Source organism: Squalius cephalus, assembly GCF_949319135.1.
Source record: "Squalius cephalus genome assembly, chromosome: 10".
In the NCBI taxonomy this organism is placed as follows: domain Eukaryota; kingdom Metazoa; phylum Chordata; class Actinopteri; order Cypriniformes; family Leuciscidae; genus Squalius; species Squalius cephalus.
The window spans coordinates 19,480,672-19,502,047 of NC_137131.1; the positions used below are offsets into that span (position 1 = coordinate 19,480,672).

At 37.9% G+C, this 21,376-nt stretch overlaps 1 protein-coding gene across 1 annotated transcript in view; it reads right to left on the minus strand.

The window, feature by feature from the left end:
* The window catches only part of tgfbr3 (transforming growth factor, beta receptor III), a 115,587-nt gene that overhangs the window by 26,423 nt on the left and 67,788 nt on the right, over positions 1-21,376 (minus strand). The window contains exons 4-6 of the mRNA XM_079883193.1: positions 21,195-21,332; positions 4,837-5,020; positions 1,867-2,029 (exon numbers count right to left, since the gene is read on the minus strand). Coding sequence (XP_079739319.1) covers positions 1,867-2,029; positions 4,837-5,020; positions 21,195-21,332 — 485 coding nt within the window. The remainder of the gene's footprint in view (positions 1-1,866; positions 2,030-4,836; positions 5,021-21,194; positions 21,333-21,376) is intronic.

Here is a 21,376-nt window from a genome sequence, read left to right on the forward strand (position 1 = left end):
CTGGATCATTTCCTAGAAAACAAAGCTGGACACATGTGAAACAGACCACATAAAGCAGTGCTGGGATCCATCATGATGCTTGCATATCTTTAGATCTGTTTTTCATTTTTTTAAGTCACTATTAGGCGACAGTGAGTGATATTGTTGTGGGCGGAGACAGTTTTACCCTGCAGAGTTTTCCAATATCAACAATACCCCAGTTCCTGCCTATTTCCAAATAAACTGTACAAAACCGAAGGAAACACAATGACAACCTAAAATGACAAATACAGAGAGACAAGCACGTACATTTACACACGAAAGCAAACACACCCATCCATGAACACTCATGTGTATATATACACACCATGGTATACTAAACACACCCATATGAACAAAAATATCCTGCACAGTATGCTCAGCAACACAATTATTCGTAGTTTGAATGTTTTGTTTTTTTAACATGAAAATTGTCTGGTAAGGCCTTCAGGCCTTCAACAGCAGATTAAATGATATACACTGCTGTTCATTTTTTTTTAAATTAGAGCAAAAAATAAATGGTCTGACTTTAGCATTTTAAAATGACCAAAGTAAATAAATAATTTAAAACATTAAGCAATTAGTTCATGCAATGAGTAAAACAAAGATGCTAGAGCAGTTGTTTGTTTTAATCGAATTATTATGTCCATGTAATTTTAAGATAAAATGAAATGACAATCCTATACAGAACTAGCTAAATTGCCTTTATTTATAGATTTTATACAGTGTATGAAAGTTTTTTTTACAAAAAGAAGCATTTTAGCTTGAGGTGCGTTCACGCCAATTACAGCTTGTAAGATTGGAATTTTAGGAGAGCTCCCACCTGTACCACGCGACCGCTGTATCACCTGATCGCTTCAGATTCATTTAGCCGTTGACAGCGTTGCCATAAAAAATTCATAATTTCCAGTCCGAAGACATGAAACACTCCGAATAGATTGTCATGTTCTGTCATCTCGAGACTACGGTAATTACAACATGGCATGAATGCAGCATTTGTCACAAGCTAGTCTGTTTCTTTTCTCGTCCACCACATGACCAACTGAGCTGAACAAATGTTCACTATCTCATGCAGGGTTCACACAGGTATACGCTCACACAGCTTCAGCAAGCACAGGAAAGTGGCTCTTATTTGTATGGCAGCAGATGAATGCCTGTTTGCTTCTTGGTGTCTGCGTCTGTTTGGCATCAACACTTTTAAATTACTCATCATAATCTTTCGGTGACTTTTCTTTTGTGCTTTGCAGACATTACAGCTTCATAATATGTCCACACAGCGACATTTTGGTAAATGATTCCAGTGCAGTTTGTGTGCATGGGTGTACTTCTGGAACACAGATCAGCCAAAATAAAATGCAAAAACCAGCCGTTTCTAATTAATGACTGGTCAACCAGTACATCTCTTAATTTAATTGGTCCTTGCTGTTTTAATTTCTTTGAAGTAAATTAATAAATAAATAAAATCCTACTGACCCCGAACTTTTGAACAACAGTGAACAACACTTTTGTTTACTTAATACCAAGTTCAGTCATGAAACCGTGACGCTGATTTACCAGCACCATCTGTCTAGATCTGCTATGGGGTTCAGCTTTGTCTTGCACCAGAACGTTTTACTATCATACACTCTTATGGTTTAGCAGAGCAAGTCTTCGTAATAATGCACATTCTTTGCTCTTAATTTTGCTGTACAAGCTCTAAAAAGCTGTCTTTTAAAGAGAAAATAATATAAATAAATAATATAATTAAATCATGTGAATATGACTGTATTGTACCGCTGTATTACAGAAACTTTTACAGAAATGCCTTAATCCTTGACTTGTCCAACAGTACAACAGTCTTCTCCTCACCTGCTGGAGTTTGGTGCCTGGAGCTCAATAATGTGGACCTCCTGGTCATGATCAGGACCTGAGAGAACACACCCTGTGGATGGTTGGGGCTGGACGTAGCTGGCCAGGTAGTTCAGAGACAGGAACTTGTTATCAATCTTACAGGTCTCTGAGAAGACGGGGTCTGAAACAAATATGAGAAATGTTTAGGCCAAGGGCTGATAGAAACTTGGAGGACACAGAAAAGTTTGACTGGCAAAATAATTAACCAACATTTAGTTACAGTCCTGTAATCTGATATTTAGTATAAAAGCACTGGAATGTTTCGTATCACTTGACTTGTCTGTGTTTCAGACCACTGTACATGAGCAGCAATGGAAGCAGACTGGAGTTGAACATGGCCCAAGATTTCTGAATGATTTGGAAGCCTCTTATGTTCACCAAGGCTGCATTTATTTGATCAAAAATACAATAAAACAGTAATAAAGGAAAATATTACTTTCATGATCCCAGCCTGTGTTCCTGTCTTGTGTGAGGACTTTTGTGTTACTTCCTGTCTTGTGCCATGTTTCGTAGTTTTTTTTTTTTTTTTTTAGTTTTTCCAAGTTGATTAGTCTCCCCAGGTATGTCTTGTTAGTTCCCTTGGTTACCCTCATGTGTTCCCATAACAAATGACCATGCCCCCTTGTTACCTTGTTAGAATATGTTATAATTACCCTTGTGTTTCTCTTGTGGTTGGTCAGTCATTGTTTGCTGTAATATGCTCCTGTCCTGAATTTCTCTGTTTGCCCTGGATTCCTTGGTTTGTTTTGTTAATAAAGAAGTTCTTACATGTGGATTCTCTCTCCGCTTCATCCCTGCCTCAGCATTACATTTACAATTTAAAATAACCATTTTCTATATTATTATATTTTAAAATTTAAAAGCTGCATTTTAAGCAGGCATTACTCTAGTCTTCAGTGTCACATGATTCTTATTCTAATATACTGAATTTGGTGCTCAGGATACTTTTCTTATTATCAATTTTGAAAACAGTTGTGATGCTTAATGTTTTTGTGCAAGCTATAGTTAAAAAAAAAAAAAAATGGATTGAAGAAATTAAAAAAATGTCAAAAGAACAAAATTTATTTGAAACTGAAATCTTTTGTAACAATGTAACACTCTTTCCTGTCACTCTTGATCAATTCCCCTCCAAATAAATCAGCATTCATTGACAAACCTGTCAGTAAAAATTGGAACTGTCAAAGTAAGGATACACTTCTGACCAACCAATAGGACATGGTTATCAGTTGATGTTTATAATCTTGAAAATGGCCAAATAATGGCACTTTAATCACTTTAAAACAATTAAAACCATCATCATTCAATCAAAAACAGCCTGTCTGGGCCCAGATCTGTCCTGTTGCAGATTAATTACTTCCTAAAGAAATCCTCTCTTCTCTTGAACACTGTTTTCTTTGCTCCTCCACAAAAGAGATGACGGCTCTTCTCTTTGCCCCAGAGAAACAGAAGACAGATGCTTCCTTATTTGGCCATTACGTTTTTGGACAAAGCGCAAATGTGATGAGCGTCAACTCCTCATGAAAGGCTGGCATATCTTACTGTCTGCTCTTCCTGGCTCTTTGAGGTGCTGGGGGAAAGAGGGTTGCCTGTTCTCTACAGCAAACAGATCGGAAGCATGTCCGCTCTCATGCGGAGCTACAAAGGGTTGAGATAGAGTAGAAGGCCAGAACTCTCCTGTAGAGGTAAACACAGCCTTTTGAGTCACTGCCAAACCTCAAACTCAAACCCCGCTGGGCCAAATGTTTTACGGGACTGACTGAAACAAGCTGAGAGACTGGAAAGCGGACTTTGAATGATGCAGTCATTACTTTCTTCCAGTACAGGAATCTTGTGTTCTTTTACGGACTGAAAAATGAGCACCAGCAGTTTAACCGGGCAACCTGACAGCTGATAGATGCTGAAGTCAGACGTGTTGCTGGTTTGGTCTTAGAACTCAGCGGGGAAAACACGATGGAGCCCTGGGTGAAACACACAGCCGGATCTGTCCTTTTCTTCTTTCTTTAAACAATCCCTGCGGCTTGCTGCGCTAATGGCGCGTATTTGCAAGTATCTGTTTCTGCTTTCTCTGTTTCATGCTCTCAACCAGTAAACAACAAACTGTTTGAATGTGGCAGCCCTGTCTGACTCAAACATCATATCAAAGTCCAAGCGTCGGTTTCAAGGTAAATCCCCCTAAACCGTTTCCGTTGAGAATAAGCCAATTCCCCACCCTACGGCTCATGTCATTGGGCAGATGGCTAAGATGCTTTCTTAGCAGAATCTTGCAAGGTTTCCTGGTACCGCTATAAATTTGGACTTTCTGTTTTGGGCTCTATTTTCTTTTATGCTTCTTCTATACCCTCCCTGCCAAACTTTCCCTTTGCTCATTCCCTTTTTCCTCTAAGTTTGCTATTCTCCCTCATCCTTCCCTTGTGAAAGGCTTCAGATTTGGAAAAGGGCCCGTACGCACAAGCTGGCAGTCAGGGCTTTCATCTGAAACTCTTCCCGTATGTTTACTTGGCCTTTCCATCAATTCTCTATCTCGCGGCTGCTTATGAGCCTGACATGCAAGCAAATCAACTGATTACGAATGAAAGACAGAGAAAAGCCCACAGATTTTGCCATGTTGTATTTAAATGAAACCGAATGTTGCCCAGTGGAAATTAGAATGACTTGAGGTGGCTTCACTGGGATTTGCTTTATTACCCATGGGCCCAGTTACTAAACACAGTCAATAGGCACCATTGAGAGTGAATTAGCATGTGCAGGGCCATGACTGAAGTTCAGAGGCGGCAGAAAGGAATGGCACAACATTTTTTTTAGGCCAAATAAACTTAAACTAAATAAATGCATTTTTTGAACAAAAAATACTGATTTAAAAAAAAGTGTCAGGTGATCAGAAAAAATATTAATATAGGTAAAACACTGTTCATGCTCAGAGATACATACCCTCTCCAACCTTGATGTAGATGTCATGGGCCATCTTGAGCTCGCTGAAAGATGTAACAGCACGGTAGCGTTGATGGGCCCAGGAAAGCAGGTGTTCATTGCCATGAGGAAGATTTTCCATCTTCACCTCACATGACTCAGAGAAATTTCCTGCTTCAAAATGCACTTCAGATCCCTCTGCAACCTAAGACAAAATCAACAAAATAAAACAGTTAATGTATTTTCTATCAGAGTGTTGTTAAATTCTTAATTCTGATTGGTTGATAGATAACTAAACAAGTATGCAGTAGTTCCAGGTTTGATAACTCCAGTTCCATATCACTTTGACTAGTAATTGTGGCTTTTGTCAACACAATAATTCATAAGTACGCATGATTTTTAACAATCGTATTACATAGAGAAATTGGCAGATTTTTCTGTCGGAGCTACCCCCGATGTACAATACAACCTCCTTTTGTTAACTGGTGGAGCATTTTTCCCCCTTGACAGTTCAAGAAACAAAGATCTCTCTGTCGATGAAGACAGGCCCATAAAACTCAGAAATGTATTGATATGCACATCCCATTTCACAGGGAGAAAATCTGAGGTAATAAATTTTAAGGGCAAGACTACAGATTACGAGAGGAAAGGAAAAAGAGTTTCACAACAGGCCTTTCCAAAATGAAACCTTCCACACGATCTTTGCCAAAACACATCTTTAACACTCTGTCCTCCTGATGGTTTTCTGAAAGCCTCTTTGAATGTGTGCTGTGCACCATATTTTTACACATGGTCCTCTAACACAATATCAGCTTTCCACTGTTTATATAACACACTGCTGTGCATCAGAGGAGATGGGCAGGAGGTAGAATAGAGAGCTAACGGAGATTAGCCTTATAGACAACATATGTACACACTTTCACACATGCAAAAGAAATGCAGACCATCAAAGTCAGACTTTAAGGGGATCAAATACTTTGTCATGCAGTATGCAGACTCAGCGGAGTGTGCATATTGAACCCATAATAGTACATTTGACGAAATATTAATATAATATTAATATGCCAAAAATGTAGTATTCTATGGTTTCAAATGGTTAGCATTAATAAAGTTAGGATAATGCATACTTAATTAGGTAGCATACAGTCAGTTTAATTTTAAGTGTAAGTCATTATAACTTTAATGTTTAGCAGACAGTGATTGTTTACATGCACAGACCTTTTAGTCTATGTGTGAATAAATTAAAACTGATTGCAGATTGCGAACATGCTGTTTATATATACAGATCTGCATCACATGTATTCCGCAAACAATATCTGTGCATGCGAAGATCGGATAAAAGTATGAAGCAAAGATTGGTGGGAGAGAGATGTCCTGCTGGAATTCACAGTTTTGGAATTTACAGGATAACATGGCATGGGTTTTTTGTGCTATGGATTTTATTAAAGAAAACATGGCTCTTGCAGAAAATACAATAAGAGCCCCTCTACCCCAATAATATGTGTTTTATGTTTATTTATAAAAACACAATAAAAAGTGCTTAGTTATTTTGTAAAGAAACACACTGCCTTCAGTGCCTTGTGCATATACCTGTATGAAACCAGTTGAATTTAAAGGTTTACACACTAATTATTCTTAAGTGTAAGAAATTATTTTCAAATATTTCGAATATGCTTCTTCAAATCACATAAAAGTTTCATTTAGAATCCAAATCACGATTTCTCTGGTGTTTTTATTGTAGTACTTTTCATTGTGATTGAGCTATCATTCTGATTACAAACAGATTATTATTCTACATGCTAACATAACTAGAGTAGTGTTAGTCTTGTAGTGGACAGGAAGAATAACACAGTATGTACACTTCACAGCTGTCATAGCAACTCTGAGGAGTCTTGTCAGCTTCTGCCAGCTAACCTTTCATCCAGGATACTCTAAATATGTGTTATGAGCTTGATTTCCTTCAAATGCTATGTTTAAAGAATGAGTTGCAAATTATAGAAATTACAGAGAGTTAAAGCAAGCTTTAATGTGAGCAAAATATTAAAGTAACATAGCCAAGAGGTAAGAAAAAGTAAATATGAAAAATAAGAAAATGTGTTGAATCAAGTTTCATTTGATTGCTGGCAAATGTGTGTACGCTCTTGCAAATGTATAAAGCATTGCGTTGTGAGTTTCTCTGCATGTCGTCTTGCTTGACTTGGGCGGGCTTTGCTCTGAAAGTCCTCCCTTTTGGCTCCAAATGGACCCTGTGTCCACATGCTCCATTTCAGAGAGATAAACATTCACATATGTTAAAAAACCCGTACAGCTCCACACAGCCAAGCACACGGTCTAGACAGCCCAGACTCATTACATTTCCATGCTTGTGAGTTTTTTTTTTCCATTCATTTCTCTTTCTCATTCTCCCAAAGGTGTTCTTTCTACTCTCAGTGGGCTCTGTGCTGGCAAACCCAATTAAACCATTATCTCACACCACAGCTTTGATGGACCCCATACGAGCTACACAGAGAGCCAGACAGCCAATCGGAACAACAGCCAGAGACCTGTGTACTATTGTACGTTGACAGACAGAAGAGGTGGAGTGAGGGAGAGGGAGAGCTAAAGAGAGGTATATGACGTGCTGAATGAGCTGAGATCTGTCCTGGTGCACGACCCAGCATCATGAGGAACATCTGCTTGACTTCTGGACGGCTCCCCAGGCAAACGCCCCATCCTTGCCAGGAGTGATAAATTTCAAAAAGAAAAATAAAAATCATGAGAAAGGCATAGAGGCCGTCGAAGAATTCTGGTCTCGGTTGAAGGTTATTTTTATGGTCCCTCCGTATTGTAGACCGTGTGTAAAACTGTTCAGTTTTTCTTTTAAAGGAATATTGAGGGTTTGACAAGTTCAATTCAATTGATACCAAAAAAAAAAAAAAAAAAAAGTGGAGGGAACTGCCCATTTTTGGTGTATGAAGTTGAAATACACTATCATTCAAAAGTCTCTCTTATGCTCACCAAGGCTGCATTTATTTGATAAAAAATCAGTAAACAAAGAACAGTAATGTTGTGAACAAATTATTACAATTTAGAAAAAAACTGGCTAACACTTTACTTAAAGCCTTTATGTCTAATGGATAATAATTTAATGGTCTCAGGAATAATTGTAATCACAGTTATAATACATTATAATACACCTTTAGAAAGTATAATGCATTAAAACATGACAAACAACCAATTTCAGATGTAACAAGGATTATGTGAATATTATAATGCATTTTTAACTTTAGTTACAACTATTCATGAAAAGGTATAATGCATTATATCGTACATTATGAATACCTTTATAATGCATTATACATAAAGGCTTAAGTAAAGTGTTACCAAAAACTGTTTAATTTATTCCTGCAATGGCAAAGCTGAATTTGCCATTACTCAAGTCTTCAGTGTCACATGATCCTTCAGAAATCATGTTGATTTGGTGCTCAAGAAACATTTATTTTTATTATCTCTGTTGAAAAAAGTTGTGCTGCTTAATATTTTAGTAAAAAACGTGAATATTTTTTTTCAGGAATCTTTGATGAATAGAAAGTAAAGAAATGTAAATCTTTTGTAAAATTATAAAATGTCTTTACTATCAATGTAATGCATCCTTGCTTTAAAATGATTAATTTCTGAAAAATAAATCTTACTGACCTGTAGTTTACAGAAAAGGTTAATAAGCTGTTTTTTTTTTCCAGATTCAAATCATGTTAACACACATATTGTTTACATTCTGTGGCTGTACTATTGAAATATTTTTCATGTTCACCTACTTCTTGGCTCCATTTACTTTGATTGTAAGTGTCTCAGATCTACTTTCATCACTTTATTTAAAGAAAATGAAGGTAATTTTTTGCATTAAAAGTTACAAGTGCTGTTGATTTAGATCATTTTGGAATATTCCTTTAAAAAGAGGAGGAGAGGAGAGGAGAGGAGAGGAGAGGAGAGGAGAGGAGAGGAGAGGAGAGGAGAGGAGAGGAGAGGAGAGGAGAGGAGAGGAGAGGAGAGGAGAGGAGAGGAGAGGAGAGGGGTTGGGGCTTCTGTTGGCAAGCCCAACTGAGCACAGAGGAGTTTATCGATTTAATTGCGGGAATAGGGCTGTAATTAGTCTCGAGGAATTAGAAGGAAAAGCCTAAAAACTAAATTAGCTCCAGGCTTTGGGAAGAGTTTCAAACCTCAAGAATTTCTAAAGGGAATATGAAAGCAATAAACCCACTCTGGAGTTCAGCCAGACCCCTAGCCCCCAAACCCAAACCATCTTCATCCTTTCCAAAGCCATCAAACTCAATGCCAGCATACAGATGGGCATACATGTTTTTAAAAGATTATGGCATATAATAAAACATGAGTCTAACTTTTAGTAAAGACATCAACATTACTAGTTATATGACTATCATCAGATCTCTAAAGAAATTAAACAGAGCATCCAACAATGCATCCTACTAGGGTTGTCAAAAGTACCGGTACTTTGGTACTGAAATTTTTTAAATATGACGATACCACCATTTCTGTAGTACCGGTAGTCAAGTCAAGTCACCTTCATTTATATAGCGCTTTTTACAATACAGATTGTTTCAAAGTAGCTTTACAGTGAAGAAGCTGCAGGTAGTACAGAGTAGGCTGACCACAAAAAGACTATTAAATATGAAAATTATTTACTTATAATGATTACCATCATAAAAAATAAACTCATTGAAATGAATTTTTTTATTTTTTTTCAAACAGTTAAATAAAATAGTTAAATAGTTCCAACAGATTTTGCAGTGGTACCGAAATTGGTACAGAGAACCATACAATTTTAATGGTATTGGTACCGACTACTGGAATTTTGGTATCGTGACAACCCTACATCCTACACAAGCAAAAAAAAACAACAACATAATTTTAAGATCGCTCAGTGCAGGGTTTCTCTCACCAGTAAGAAAAGGAAAATTTGGAGTGGATCCCAAGTCATTACAATACATTTTGGGAGAGAAAAATGTCACTCCACATAACTCACACAATCGACTCCTAGTGAAATGCAAAGCTTGATACTTTGACTTCTTTTGGAACTATTTTTGTTGGCAGAGAAAGAATTTACAAACTAATGTGCAAAATGTTGAAATGTGAGTGAGTCAATATTAATATGAACTTCTTGTTTATATAATTGTTGAATAAAAGAAGGACATATACGTACAACAGTAGAAACTTGGCATAATCATGTAAATACCAAGGTACAAATATATGACACAGACATTCAGAACCATAAAATATATTAGTACCATAAAAAAGTACCATATTATTGCCTGCTATAGAAAAGAATTGGCATGACTATGCAAATCTTGTACCTGAAAATGATGCACAATGTACATTTAAAAAAAATATATGAGGTAATAATGACTTCAGAGTGATTACAGAGTGAAAGGTAAGTAAGAACACAGGGCAGTTACTATAAAACAGAGAACAATTAAAAGCCAAGTTTCTCTTTAACGGTGTGTCTCGTGAATGATGTGGTTAGTGTCAGTAAAGTGTGCTGAAAGCTGCTGCTTACCTTTATTGAGCATAATCAGTGGTTTGTGTTAACAGCAGAATCTCTATGTGGGAGGCAGTTACCTCAGGCTGTAAACCCTCATCTCAATCCAAATTACAAGTCAGTTTTTATTTCTGCATGTGAAACGGGTTCGAGGGTAAATAAGAAAAGAAAAAGAAAACCCTCTTTATTTTTGTTCTTTTGTTCTGTCTATTACATAATGATTATATTTGAAGAGTTCAGATGTAAAAGCCTCTAACTGCCTCATCTGAAATTTTCTTCTAGAATGATAATTTTTATCAAGTTTGTATATTTAAATTCAGTAATTTCACTTAAATGGCAATGATAATTACCTATTATTGTCATTTAAGTGAAATTACTGAACTTAAATATACAAACTTGATAAAAATGATCATTCTAGAAGAAAATTTAACATGGCACTTGGAGGCTTTTGCTTAAGGGCAAAAGCATTGGAAGTCCTTAAATGGATATGGTTTGGGTGTGTACTATTCCAATTACAAACTGTGTTAACGCAGCCCCTCATTTAGTATTCCAGATAAATCAAAATTAGAGGGTAAGAACCCATGTATATGTGTACGCACCTGTTTCTGGAAGAAATTTTAGCGTGAGAACCTTTTCTGAACACGGACACCAAGAACATTGGCATGCAATTATTAGTGAACATGACCTGTTGTTGAGTGATAATGCACAGCTTTCCACTGTACCTATCCATAAAAGATGCCAAAGGGCTAAAAAAAGTCATAAATACATTTTCTATCCACTGCAAAGTGTCTTTTGACAAGAATGACGTTTCCCTCAGTGTCTTGAGTGTCATCATTTCTCAGTCTTGCTCTTCTCACACTCACAATAACCCGTCTGGAACATTTCAGCAGGCTTAGCCCTGCATAAATCGTCCTGTTTATGCCTTATCTGTCAGTAAACAGGTCCAGATTGGAGCTTAGCCCTGGGTTTGCTCAGAGATGAGCTAATGTCCATGCTCTGCTCTCGGGAGTCTGACTCCGTCTGAGTCTGTGTTCAGGCCCATAGGACCCTGTGAGGTAACCTGTCGAATTCAGAAATGTCCTACAGAGTTGCTGAGTCTTACACAACCCAACCAAATATCACACCATCCAGCCAAACCAAAATGTTTTATCTACTTCTTCTGAGAAAGCAAGAACAGCTTGACATCTGGCATTTGCTGATCCAAGGGTTTGAAAAATTGGGTTATGAAATTTTACACCCCACTGCTGCCATGGTTTTCGCACTGGTTTTGTAATGGTACCTACGTTTACGCCTCAGCCAAAGAAGGCAACATAAGCACCATTTCCATCACACCTGTGTTCTTATAATATGTCAGATCAACATCTGTCCTCCAACTAGTAAACTACATGCATATTTCACTGGATTTCCTGCACCTTCTGCCTATCAGCATCTACATATTACAACAATATGTTAAGGGGAAAAAAAGAGACGGCATGCCAAATGGTTTATATCAATTATAAGCACACACTAATCTCCAAAACGTTCACAATGAAACACCCTCTACTTGAGAAAGCACAAATATCTGTAGGAGATGATGAAGTGCTCAAAACAGCCGTGAGAGAGGAGGAAAGAGAGGCGACGTGAGCTCCTGAGATGGGGGAAAACAAACGTGCCATGACGTGCTGAAGAGATGAAGGCAGTAAATAAATTTGTGGGTGATTTGTTCTGCTTACTCCAGAAAGCTAATCAAGTTCCTGGCAACATTCCATGGTCGTTTTCCTGTGAGCTGTAGAGAGAGACTGTCATGGAACAAACAACACCATCTGTCTGCAAGCGCCACAGAAGAGCGTTCCTGTAGATCAACCACCATCGCAAAACCAATACTGGTCCCGCAATGGTTTCAATTAAAAATCAGAGGGAGAGGGAGACTGTTTTTGCTAACCTCCCAAGGCAATAAAAATCAGGAAAACAGCCACTTGGCAAATACAAAAAGAGCAACAAATTTACAACAGCCAAACTTTTTTAAAATGTTGCACCATCAATTATTTCAGAAACGCTTGCCAGATCGAAAACAGTCCCCAAAAACACAGACCCTGCTGAAGATCACAGATTAGACCAGAACGAATGTGCAGGCTGGTTAGTTCTGGTTTGGTGCTGGTCTAGTTTGTGGATCATAACAGCTGTTGTTTACCAGAAAAACGTTCTTTTTGGTGAAGCAACTTTCTGGTGAGCAAAAAAGCTAAGCAGCACGATGAAGATACAAATATCCCATGCTGGTCACAAACAATGAAAGTTCAACATATGCCAACTATTCTGGTCTTCTTCAGACCTCTCTTGACAAAAAACATTTTTTTTATATCATTCTGATATACAAGTATCTACCCATAGCCCCCTTCAGGCTCTTTCACGACCGGTGGAAGATTGGCAATGGCTTCACAGGGATTGTGTTTTACAATGAGATGTTTGGATTTCAGGGCTTTTGTTTTAGGGCGGGTGGTGAAAGCAGCCAACACCAGCTTTCTGCTCAGACTCCAGGACTCCCATCTGCCTCTTTGGACCTCCAAGTGCTGGAACCAGGAAAACAAGGGTTGGCAGGGTTAATCCACAGACAACCAGCCTTATAAAGCCATTACTCAACTGTAAAAATATAGGGCCAACATTGAGGGACTGAGAGGTAAAAACTGGCTTCCAGGGTCAATGACAAATAACAGTGTCCAAAATAAAGAGAAAACATAGTCTGAAAAAAGGTTTGGTTTTGAAAAAAGAGTCAGCCATTTTCATCAAAAGTTTACATGTAATGTGATGTGGTGTAACCATCAAGTAAAGAGAGTAATAATATATTTTCTTTAAAATATATATTTTTTAACTTCGCTTTTTTTCTCTAATAATCAATAAAAACATGATGCTAACCTTAAGGTGTTTTTATTATTATAATAATATTAGGACAGCTGTAAAACCATGTTTTTACTTTATTCTGTGAAAATAATATCAAAATTAATTTTACAATTTAGAAATTTAAAACATGTACATTATAGAACAGGTTTACCGAAGTCATTGTATGAATGCACTTTGTATGATCTTTCTTTAAATAAATTAACAGATCTAGCCAAAAAGAAAAAAAAAGAGCATCATGTCATTGACCCTAGAGTAGTTGGGTTAAACTAGCTGGGTTGATTTGTGCCTAGACATGAGCAGATGTAAACCCTCTGCTTCTTCTCCAACCATGTTTGTAAGTTTTAAACAAAATCGCACATGACTTGGCTACGATGGTACTTAAGCCATCTGCTGCAGCTGTGTGCTGGAACTGAGATCAGTTCACGGAGCATTGAGCCGGAAATAGTTCCGCATTAAACAGGGTGTGTGTGAGAGTTTAGAAGAGCTGAGCTTCGAAAGGATGAATTCTGTCAGTGTGTCAGGATGCCTGGTAAGGAGGTTCTTGTAGTAAAAAAAAAAATTTAAATAATAATAATAAAAAAGTGTGAGCTCATTGGCTTGGCTGATCTCACACTAACTGGCCTGTGAAGGCTGTATGTGTATTCAGATGATGTCATCATTAGACATGGGCTAATAAAATCAAAGCCAAGAGCAAAAGGAAGATGTGAAGTGAGGGATGAAGGTACAGTACGTGCTGACAGCTCAACAATGGGATCCCGTCTCTGTTTTTTCACAGTCCTGACTCATTATTGAGATGTTCCAGTGGAGAAAGAGGGATTGAGGAGTAAAATTCCCATTCGCATCAAAAGGGCCAACAGATTACATCATCAGCTCACACAAGGCACCAGCATTTTTATGTGCTATCAGTCGAAACAAATGGTCAGTTGGCTTTTCAATATGGCTGAAGTCGATGCTAATCCAGTATGTAGAGTGCAGGGAGGCCAATATATTAAATATAAAAATAGACACTGTTTTTTTGTTTTACAATAGATGTCCATCAACTTTATTTTTATAACAATATAAAACTATGTACAATGATACTTTTCAGTACTGAATAAGACATTTATAACTGAGGTCCCTTCTCAGTGAGCTCATTGAATCTACTAACGAAACGTGATTTAGGCAGCCCACTAGGTTTTGGAGTCTTCATTTAGCCTGAATCTTGTCTGTAACAACATTCATTCAATACAATATTATACATATATACATACAAACACACACACACACAAACACACACACACACACACACACACACACACACACACACACACACACACACACACACACACACACACACACACACACACACACACACACACACACACACACACACACATAACCGTCAGGCCCTCAAAAAGAGTCTAAACTTTCATTAAAAAATAATATAATAATAATAATAATAATAATAATAATGTGTTGTGTAGACAAGACGCCCATTTTCTCCATATTAGATAGTTTCTGCCTACCACTTTCAGTTCTGTGATAAGTGGTCCAGCTATGAAAGGGCCATGCAATAGGGCCATTTCAAATGACAGGAAAATTGACCAATCATATCGACCCTCTAAATGGGTGCGGCTTGTTATCACGTTGGCTGAATCCGAAATCGGCCCCATACCCTCAAATAGAGCATTATTTGAGGGAATAGCCATTTGTAGTGGTGTGCCTGAAACCATAGTGGACGATATTAAGTGTACTCATTCAATCCCACATTGCACTGCAATAACGAGTGTACAGTTACCAACTTGGCAACCATTATGCACATTTGCTGTAATTCTGCATAATAGTACAATTTTTCCCAGATCATAAGATTATTACTGTCTGTTACATTCAATTAACGGCTGCTGTGAAAATGTAATGATCACTGTTGTTCACTGTCTATGATGCAGATTTTTCTTGTCTTGGTGTGGTCATGATGTTTCGGCTTACATTCAATTTTGTTGGTTTTGTGTGTCATGCGTTTTGCAACCTGGCCAGTTGTCACCATATTCCTCTGAAATGCTCACACCGGTTGTGTGATAATACAATTATTTGTAATAAGGATTTGAGGATAATGAGAATTTATTGTTTTTTTTTATTTTGGTGATAACTCTCAAACTCAATATGCGGATTGCTTGTTGCATTTTTTTTGGTCAAAGTTAACTTATACAGTACTATAGAAGAAGACACGGTAAGCTAGGCTGAATTTAGGCTGAGTTTACTTTTTTCTGAATGAGGGAAGATGTGAGAGGGCCAAGGTTCAAGAGTCAGGGTTCGCTACTGAAATTTTAGTCAATCAGCTTTCATTTATCAAGTCAATCATATTGGTTGTGAGCACTTTGAGTATCTGTCTTGACCTAACTGTAGCTACAGTACCTGCTAAAGTATCTGTCATAAACACAATGTTTGCCCTTTCTCGTAATGCTAGGGCACATTACAAGAAAGGGTAAACATTGTGTTTACGACATGTACTTTAGCAGGTAGCTCTGCCAAAAGCATAAACATGCTCTTTATTAGCACTGCATACGAAGCTAGACATTTAAAAGAGTGTTGACTTGCTAATAAACATCCAAGGATGACCTCAGCACATTCTCCTCTGAAACATATTTTGGTCATATAGTCATCTGCATGAACTGAAGAAGCTGACATGAGAATACATCCTTTCTCTACAGGACATAACTCAATTTGCGGTCTAGCACAATATTACATTTTTTTCATCCATAATCTCAAAAGTATCTGTAACCCGAGCCTTGGTTACAAACCAAAAAAACATGGTTTGCTGTGGTTTGATTTCATTTTGTGCTCCTTTTGTGCAATGCAACAAGTGAAATGTGTTGACGGGCAGTTTTACAGAATAAATAGTCCCTTCCCACAGCCAAGTGATGAATGACAACTACAGCGTTCTGAATTCTGGAGGAAAGACCAAATCTAACATGGTAAAAGTGGACTGACTCACACAAAGAGAATGTAGGGTGTAGTAGAGTTGGACATCTCTCTGTGGCCACTAAAGGAGTTATGAAGTTATGAAGGAGTTATTCATAACTCCACTAAAGGAGTTATTAAGCTTGTCAGTATTGCATGTTAGAGAAAGTCCCTTTCATAGACAAAGAAATAAAGCATTTATTTTATTTGCACATACAGAGTCTCTGTACATCTGCATGTACAGCACAAGCAGGAGAGCAGAACTTATCTACACACATGGAAATAATAGTGGCTCTCAGCACTACATTCCTTTGGAATGCTATGGTTTTAAAACACATTTGAAAATGATTATTGCATAGAACCGCTAGCTACATAAAGGTATTTACAGTGTACATAAGGCAGGAAGAGTGTGACAGAGTTAAACCAGTGAGGCCTCTTGCTCTCATTTTATTGTGATTTTCTCATGTGATAGGGACATGGTGGGAAATTAACACCCGCTACCAGCCAAATTTGGGTATTTTGGTGCACAATTTATTTACCAGCAACTGTGGTGGGCGACCTGTCTCGGATTGGACTTAACAAGGAATTCTTAGTAACAATGGCATGCACATGTACGTTTCTAAGAGCAGAATTTTGTATTATATGTTATTTAAATGTATCTCAGGTCCATGTAAAAAAAACACAAATATGCCCCATGTTTACTTTATATGTGTAATTCCAAATAAATTTGTTTGCTAAAGCTAATTACAAGGTACCAAAAGCCACACTGATCCAACAAAATTCAACGAATGCATCTCTTGGTGCAGTGTGAATTAGCCTTTATATACGATCAAACTTAGCCTGGGTTTCCCTATGCTGCCTTGCGCGCAGCGCGATTTTATTCACGCTGCTAGGCAGCCTGGACACCATGGACCAGATTTTCCCCTCAAAAAGGGAACCAATCACAGAACGGGGAGGGAGCAGCAAGACGATGACGATGTCTATGCGACACACCGAAGCAGTTTGTTTATATCTATGGATCCAACATGGCATCAGACGCGAAGTTACCTTTCGATGCAGCCTTAGATAGTGTTCTAAGTAGTTTAGAACGCAAGTTTATTTCGTCTTCTTCCTCGTCTAATTTCTGTCGCTCTACATACGTCATCTGGTATAATTGAAACGTTTGGCTATGGGCTACGTACAGGCGCATTTGATAGACATTCGTAGCGCCCAATAAACGGCTCTGGGCATTCGTAAACCACGCCTCAAATATGAGAAAATTAACATGTGGTTCCCAGACCACGTCTCAATGAGAAGAGGTCTGACGTTAGCCAGGCTAGATCAAACTAGTAAATAAACAACACTCGCAAAATATTGTTGGTTGCAGGCAGCCACAGATAAGAGCAGTGTCATTATTGTTAACTAAAGGCTGGACCACACAAAAATATATTTAAAATCTTATCAGATTTTCAAATTGTGAGAGACCACAAACATGACGATAAAAAAAAAAATCATAGATTTAACACGCAATGTGACGAAGACAGCACACCACACACTAACAGATTCCATTCACAAACAACCAGAGTCCTGACTGTGAACATGGGAATTCTTGCAAAATCTCTCACGGTCAAACGTGACTTTAGAGTATACAAACATGGCGGACGAGGGGCAAAAAGAAATGGCAATAATAGAGTTTGGACTGCTTTTTACAGAAGATTCAGGTTTGGGTGAAGTCGTGTTATGCTTCCGTCTTCCGTCAGCTTGCCTTCTGACTGGATATTGTTTCGTTCCACGTGACAATCAACGAAGTGTGTGTGCGTTTGTCCTCAGGGTTCCCCATTCACAACAGGATTTCTTATCGTAAATATTCAACTTTATGGATATTTCCGGTTAGAGATACTGTAGGTGCGGCCCCGAAGTTCTTCCGAGCAGATTCAATCATTATTAACACACCTCACACCGTAGGAAAATCTGATAAGATAATCTGTAGAACCAACAAGATAATCGGGACTTTACCTAGGATTGTCGGAAGAGGAGAATTGGGCCCAAAATCAGCCCCATTATCTTGTAATAGGTGGGTGCCTTAAAACTAAATCTGTTAAAAATCCTCATCATTAATTGAAATAAAACTGAAAAATATATAAATATTAGATGACAATTTAAACTCAAATAACCTAAACAAAAATCAGAAATTTTAACTGAAATAAAATAAGTCGAAGACTAAAATTACGAAAACTAAACCTGACATAAAAATAAATTAAATCTAAATAGAAATATATAATAATAATAATTATAAAATTGACAAAATTACTCAAACTAAAACTAACATAAAAAAAAAGTTGATAAAAAATATGAATAAATTCTACAATAGTATATAAATAATATGAAATTACTCACTGAATAAGATAAGAATATGCTATCACTAACAAAAATCCTTTATAAAAGTCCATTTCCCATTCCAGATAGCAATGCTTATGATCAGAGATTCTAACCAGTCCACTTTCATTTTCTCATTAAGCCCGACTAAATATTCAGTGGGCGTCTTTCTTTACTTAACCCACACACACACACACACACCTCCAGCTCTCCTCTGAGCTCCCTCAGTGCAAAGAGGAACTCCCTGGATCTTGTCATCTTGTTATTTTGGGGTAAAGAGGAGTGAAGTAACTCTGCTCTGTTTCACAGGATGGCTAGAAAACAATTATGTTGTCAGGGAGAATCGTTGTTGCTGATCTCATTTGGTCCTTCATTTATTTGTGGTTTCCATGAATAAACAACTCCATGACAACCAAATGAGAGAATCTTTTTTTTTTTTTTTTTCTGGTTGTGAATATCCTCTGCTGTGCAGTAAATTTAAAGGGTTTGGATTTAAAATAGGTGTGTAGAGATGGATTCTGATTATGTTCCAGGTGAGATGTTTTGAAAGAAAAATCTCAAAGGAGATATTTCTAGTATCTCAATAGTTTGTCCTATAGTAGATAACAATAGGCCTCATTCATAAAACTTGTGAATGAATTTGAATAAATCATTTGTAAAATCATTCTAAGGTACACTGTCTTATGCAGTAATATAGATATAATGGACATGGATGTATGGGAAAAATGAAAAAACTTCATTTAGATTTATGCCATTGATGATATGATTTAATGAGTGTTAAAGGTGGGGTATGTGATTCTCTTTTTTGTCCATTTTTTTCAAAATCACTTGAAATCCTATTCCTAACCCACTTACAGCCACCGAGTTAGAAGCACTGAAATGAAAATTAAGCAATTTGGGCAGGACTCAAAAAACTCCAGCCTATCATTTCCAAGACCACCTAGAATCATTTGTCCAATGAGTAAGTTCGTCAATCAAACGGTCGTACCATACCCCCTCCCCCCCTCCCCCTCGCACGCGTGACCCCTAAGAAGGAGACAGATGGAAGAGTATGAAAGGCGACGCCGAAAAGTATGTTCAAATATGATGTCTTAAAAAATTAGGCAACATTATTTTTTTATTTTTTTTTGTAATTGAAAAGTTTTAACTTTTTAAAAAGGCAATAGATGATCGCCGGAGGCATATATCAGCAATTGTTGAGCCGGCCGACGGTCTTATGATACAATTTAAATACCCAGACGGGAGAATCCTGAAGAGGAGATTCAATGTCTCGCTCTCGCGCATCTGAGTTTTCGCTCGTGCATGATTGCGCGTCCATGTTCTCCGAATGGGTGGAGTCAGGGCCAGCGTTGGAGGAAAGAAGGTAGGACCTTTTGAGTTGTGTATTTTCAAAATCTGCCGGCCTTTTTGCAAATCCCATACCCTACCTTTAATTAAAGTCACAATGTAACAAAAATAGTGACAAGGTACTTTCTTCTGTATTGTGAAGTACAACCGAGTGAAACATATAATCAAAAAAGAAAAAAAATTGTTGGCCGGGGAGTTGGTTATATTAATCTGTTGATGACTGGATGGAGGCAGATCTGAATGTGACATTGCAGTCAAGTGTTAGTAACGGGCAGAGTTTAAGCGGACTAAATGATCGATTGATCATTGATGATTGAATCGATTGAAATGTTTACATGAAGGCTTTTCAGTTCGATTGAGCCATCAATCCGATTATATACATATTATGTGGGTGCATGTAAACATAACTATTAAGGGGACACATCCATTCCCAAAACTATGCAGATGGGGTCCCAAAAAAAATTGTTCAGCTTGTGTTCCATAAATGAGGCTCTCCTGCTGCTCAGATTTTTCTACTGAAAGCGTCTAGTCGTCTCACACGTGTCTCCTCTAGAGTTTCAGTAGAGATCTCTGCAGACTTTTAAATTTGCCAAGATATAAAATTCTGCAAATCCATTGTCAGAGACCTCAACATGAACATTTCTCATTAAAGTTTTCCCAGAGCAAATAATCTGAGCCATGCTATACACATTAATAACTCTACACTCTTACTCTATGTCAACAACTGTCCCATTTGTGTCATTTTTTTGTTTAAATACAACGTTTATGCATATCTGAGAACTCTAAGTCTCATGAGCTATAAAGAGCACCCACTGAGCAATAAGTGTTTCTGTGGCAAAAGCAATGGTTAAAGCAGTGGGAAACAGAGCGAAGCCACAAGCGTCTCAACACCAAACATCCTTTAGGCAGCGTGGTGAACATCTACAGCAGTCAATATAAACCTGTGAGCCTGTGCCAGATGCAATTACACAAGCCTCTGTCTGAAGGATGGTTGTGTTGGCATGGGGTGTGTTTACGTGTGTATATGTGTGCGTGTGAGCGTGTTTGTGTTTCCTTTGGGTACACACACCTGAATGCATCTTTGAGCGACTAAGACCTCTGCTGACAGTAGAGTGGAGAAGTTTGTTTGAGGAAGGTAAGACGAGCCAAAGAGAGTGTAAATGAATTGTGTGTTTAAAGATGCTTGTAGATTTGGAATGAATGAGAATCTGAATATTCATTAAAGAGAAAATGTAGATGGAGTTGGCTCAAAAGCAGTGCTGGGGAGGAAGGAGAGAGAGACAGGGTAGTGATAGAGAGATGGTTTGAGAGTCATAAAACAGCTCAGACTCACATGGAAGATGCGTTTGACTCCTGAGACCAGTTTCTCTGTCCGAAGCTTCCAGAGGACGGGCTGAGGGGAGTTCAGCACAAAGACCAGTGGTTTTTGGTGCATTTGCAGGGACTGGATGGGCCGCAGATGTAACGCCACCTGAACACAGCAAAGAAAGGGGTCAAATGAGAGCGAGAGAGAGG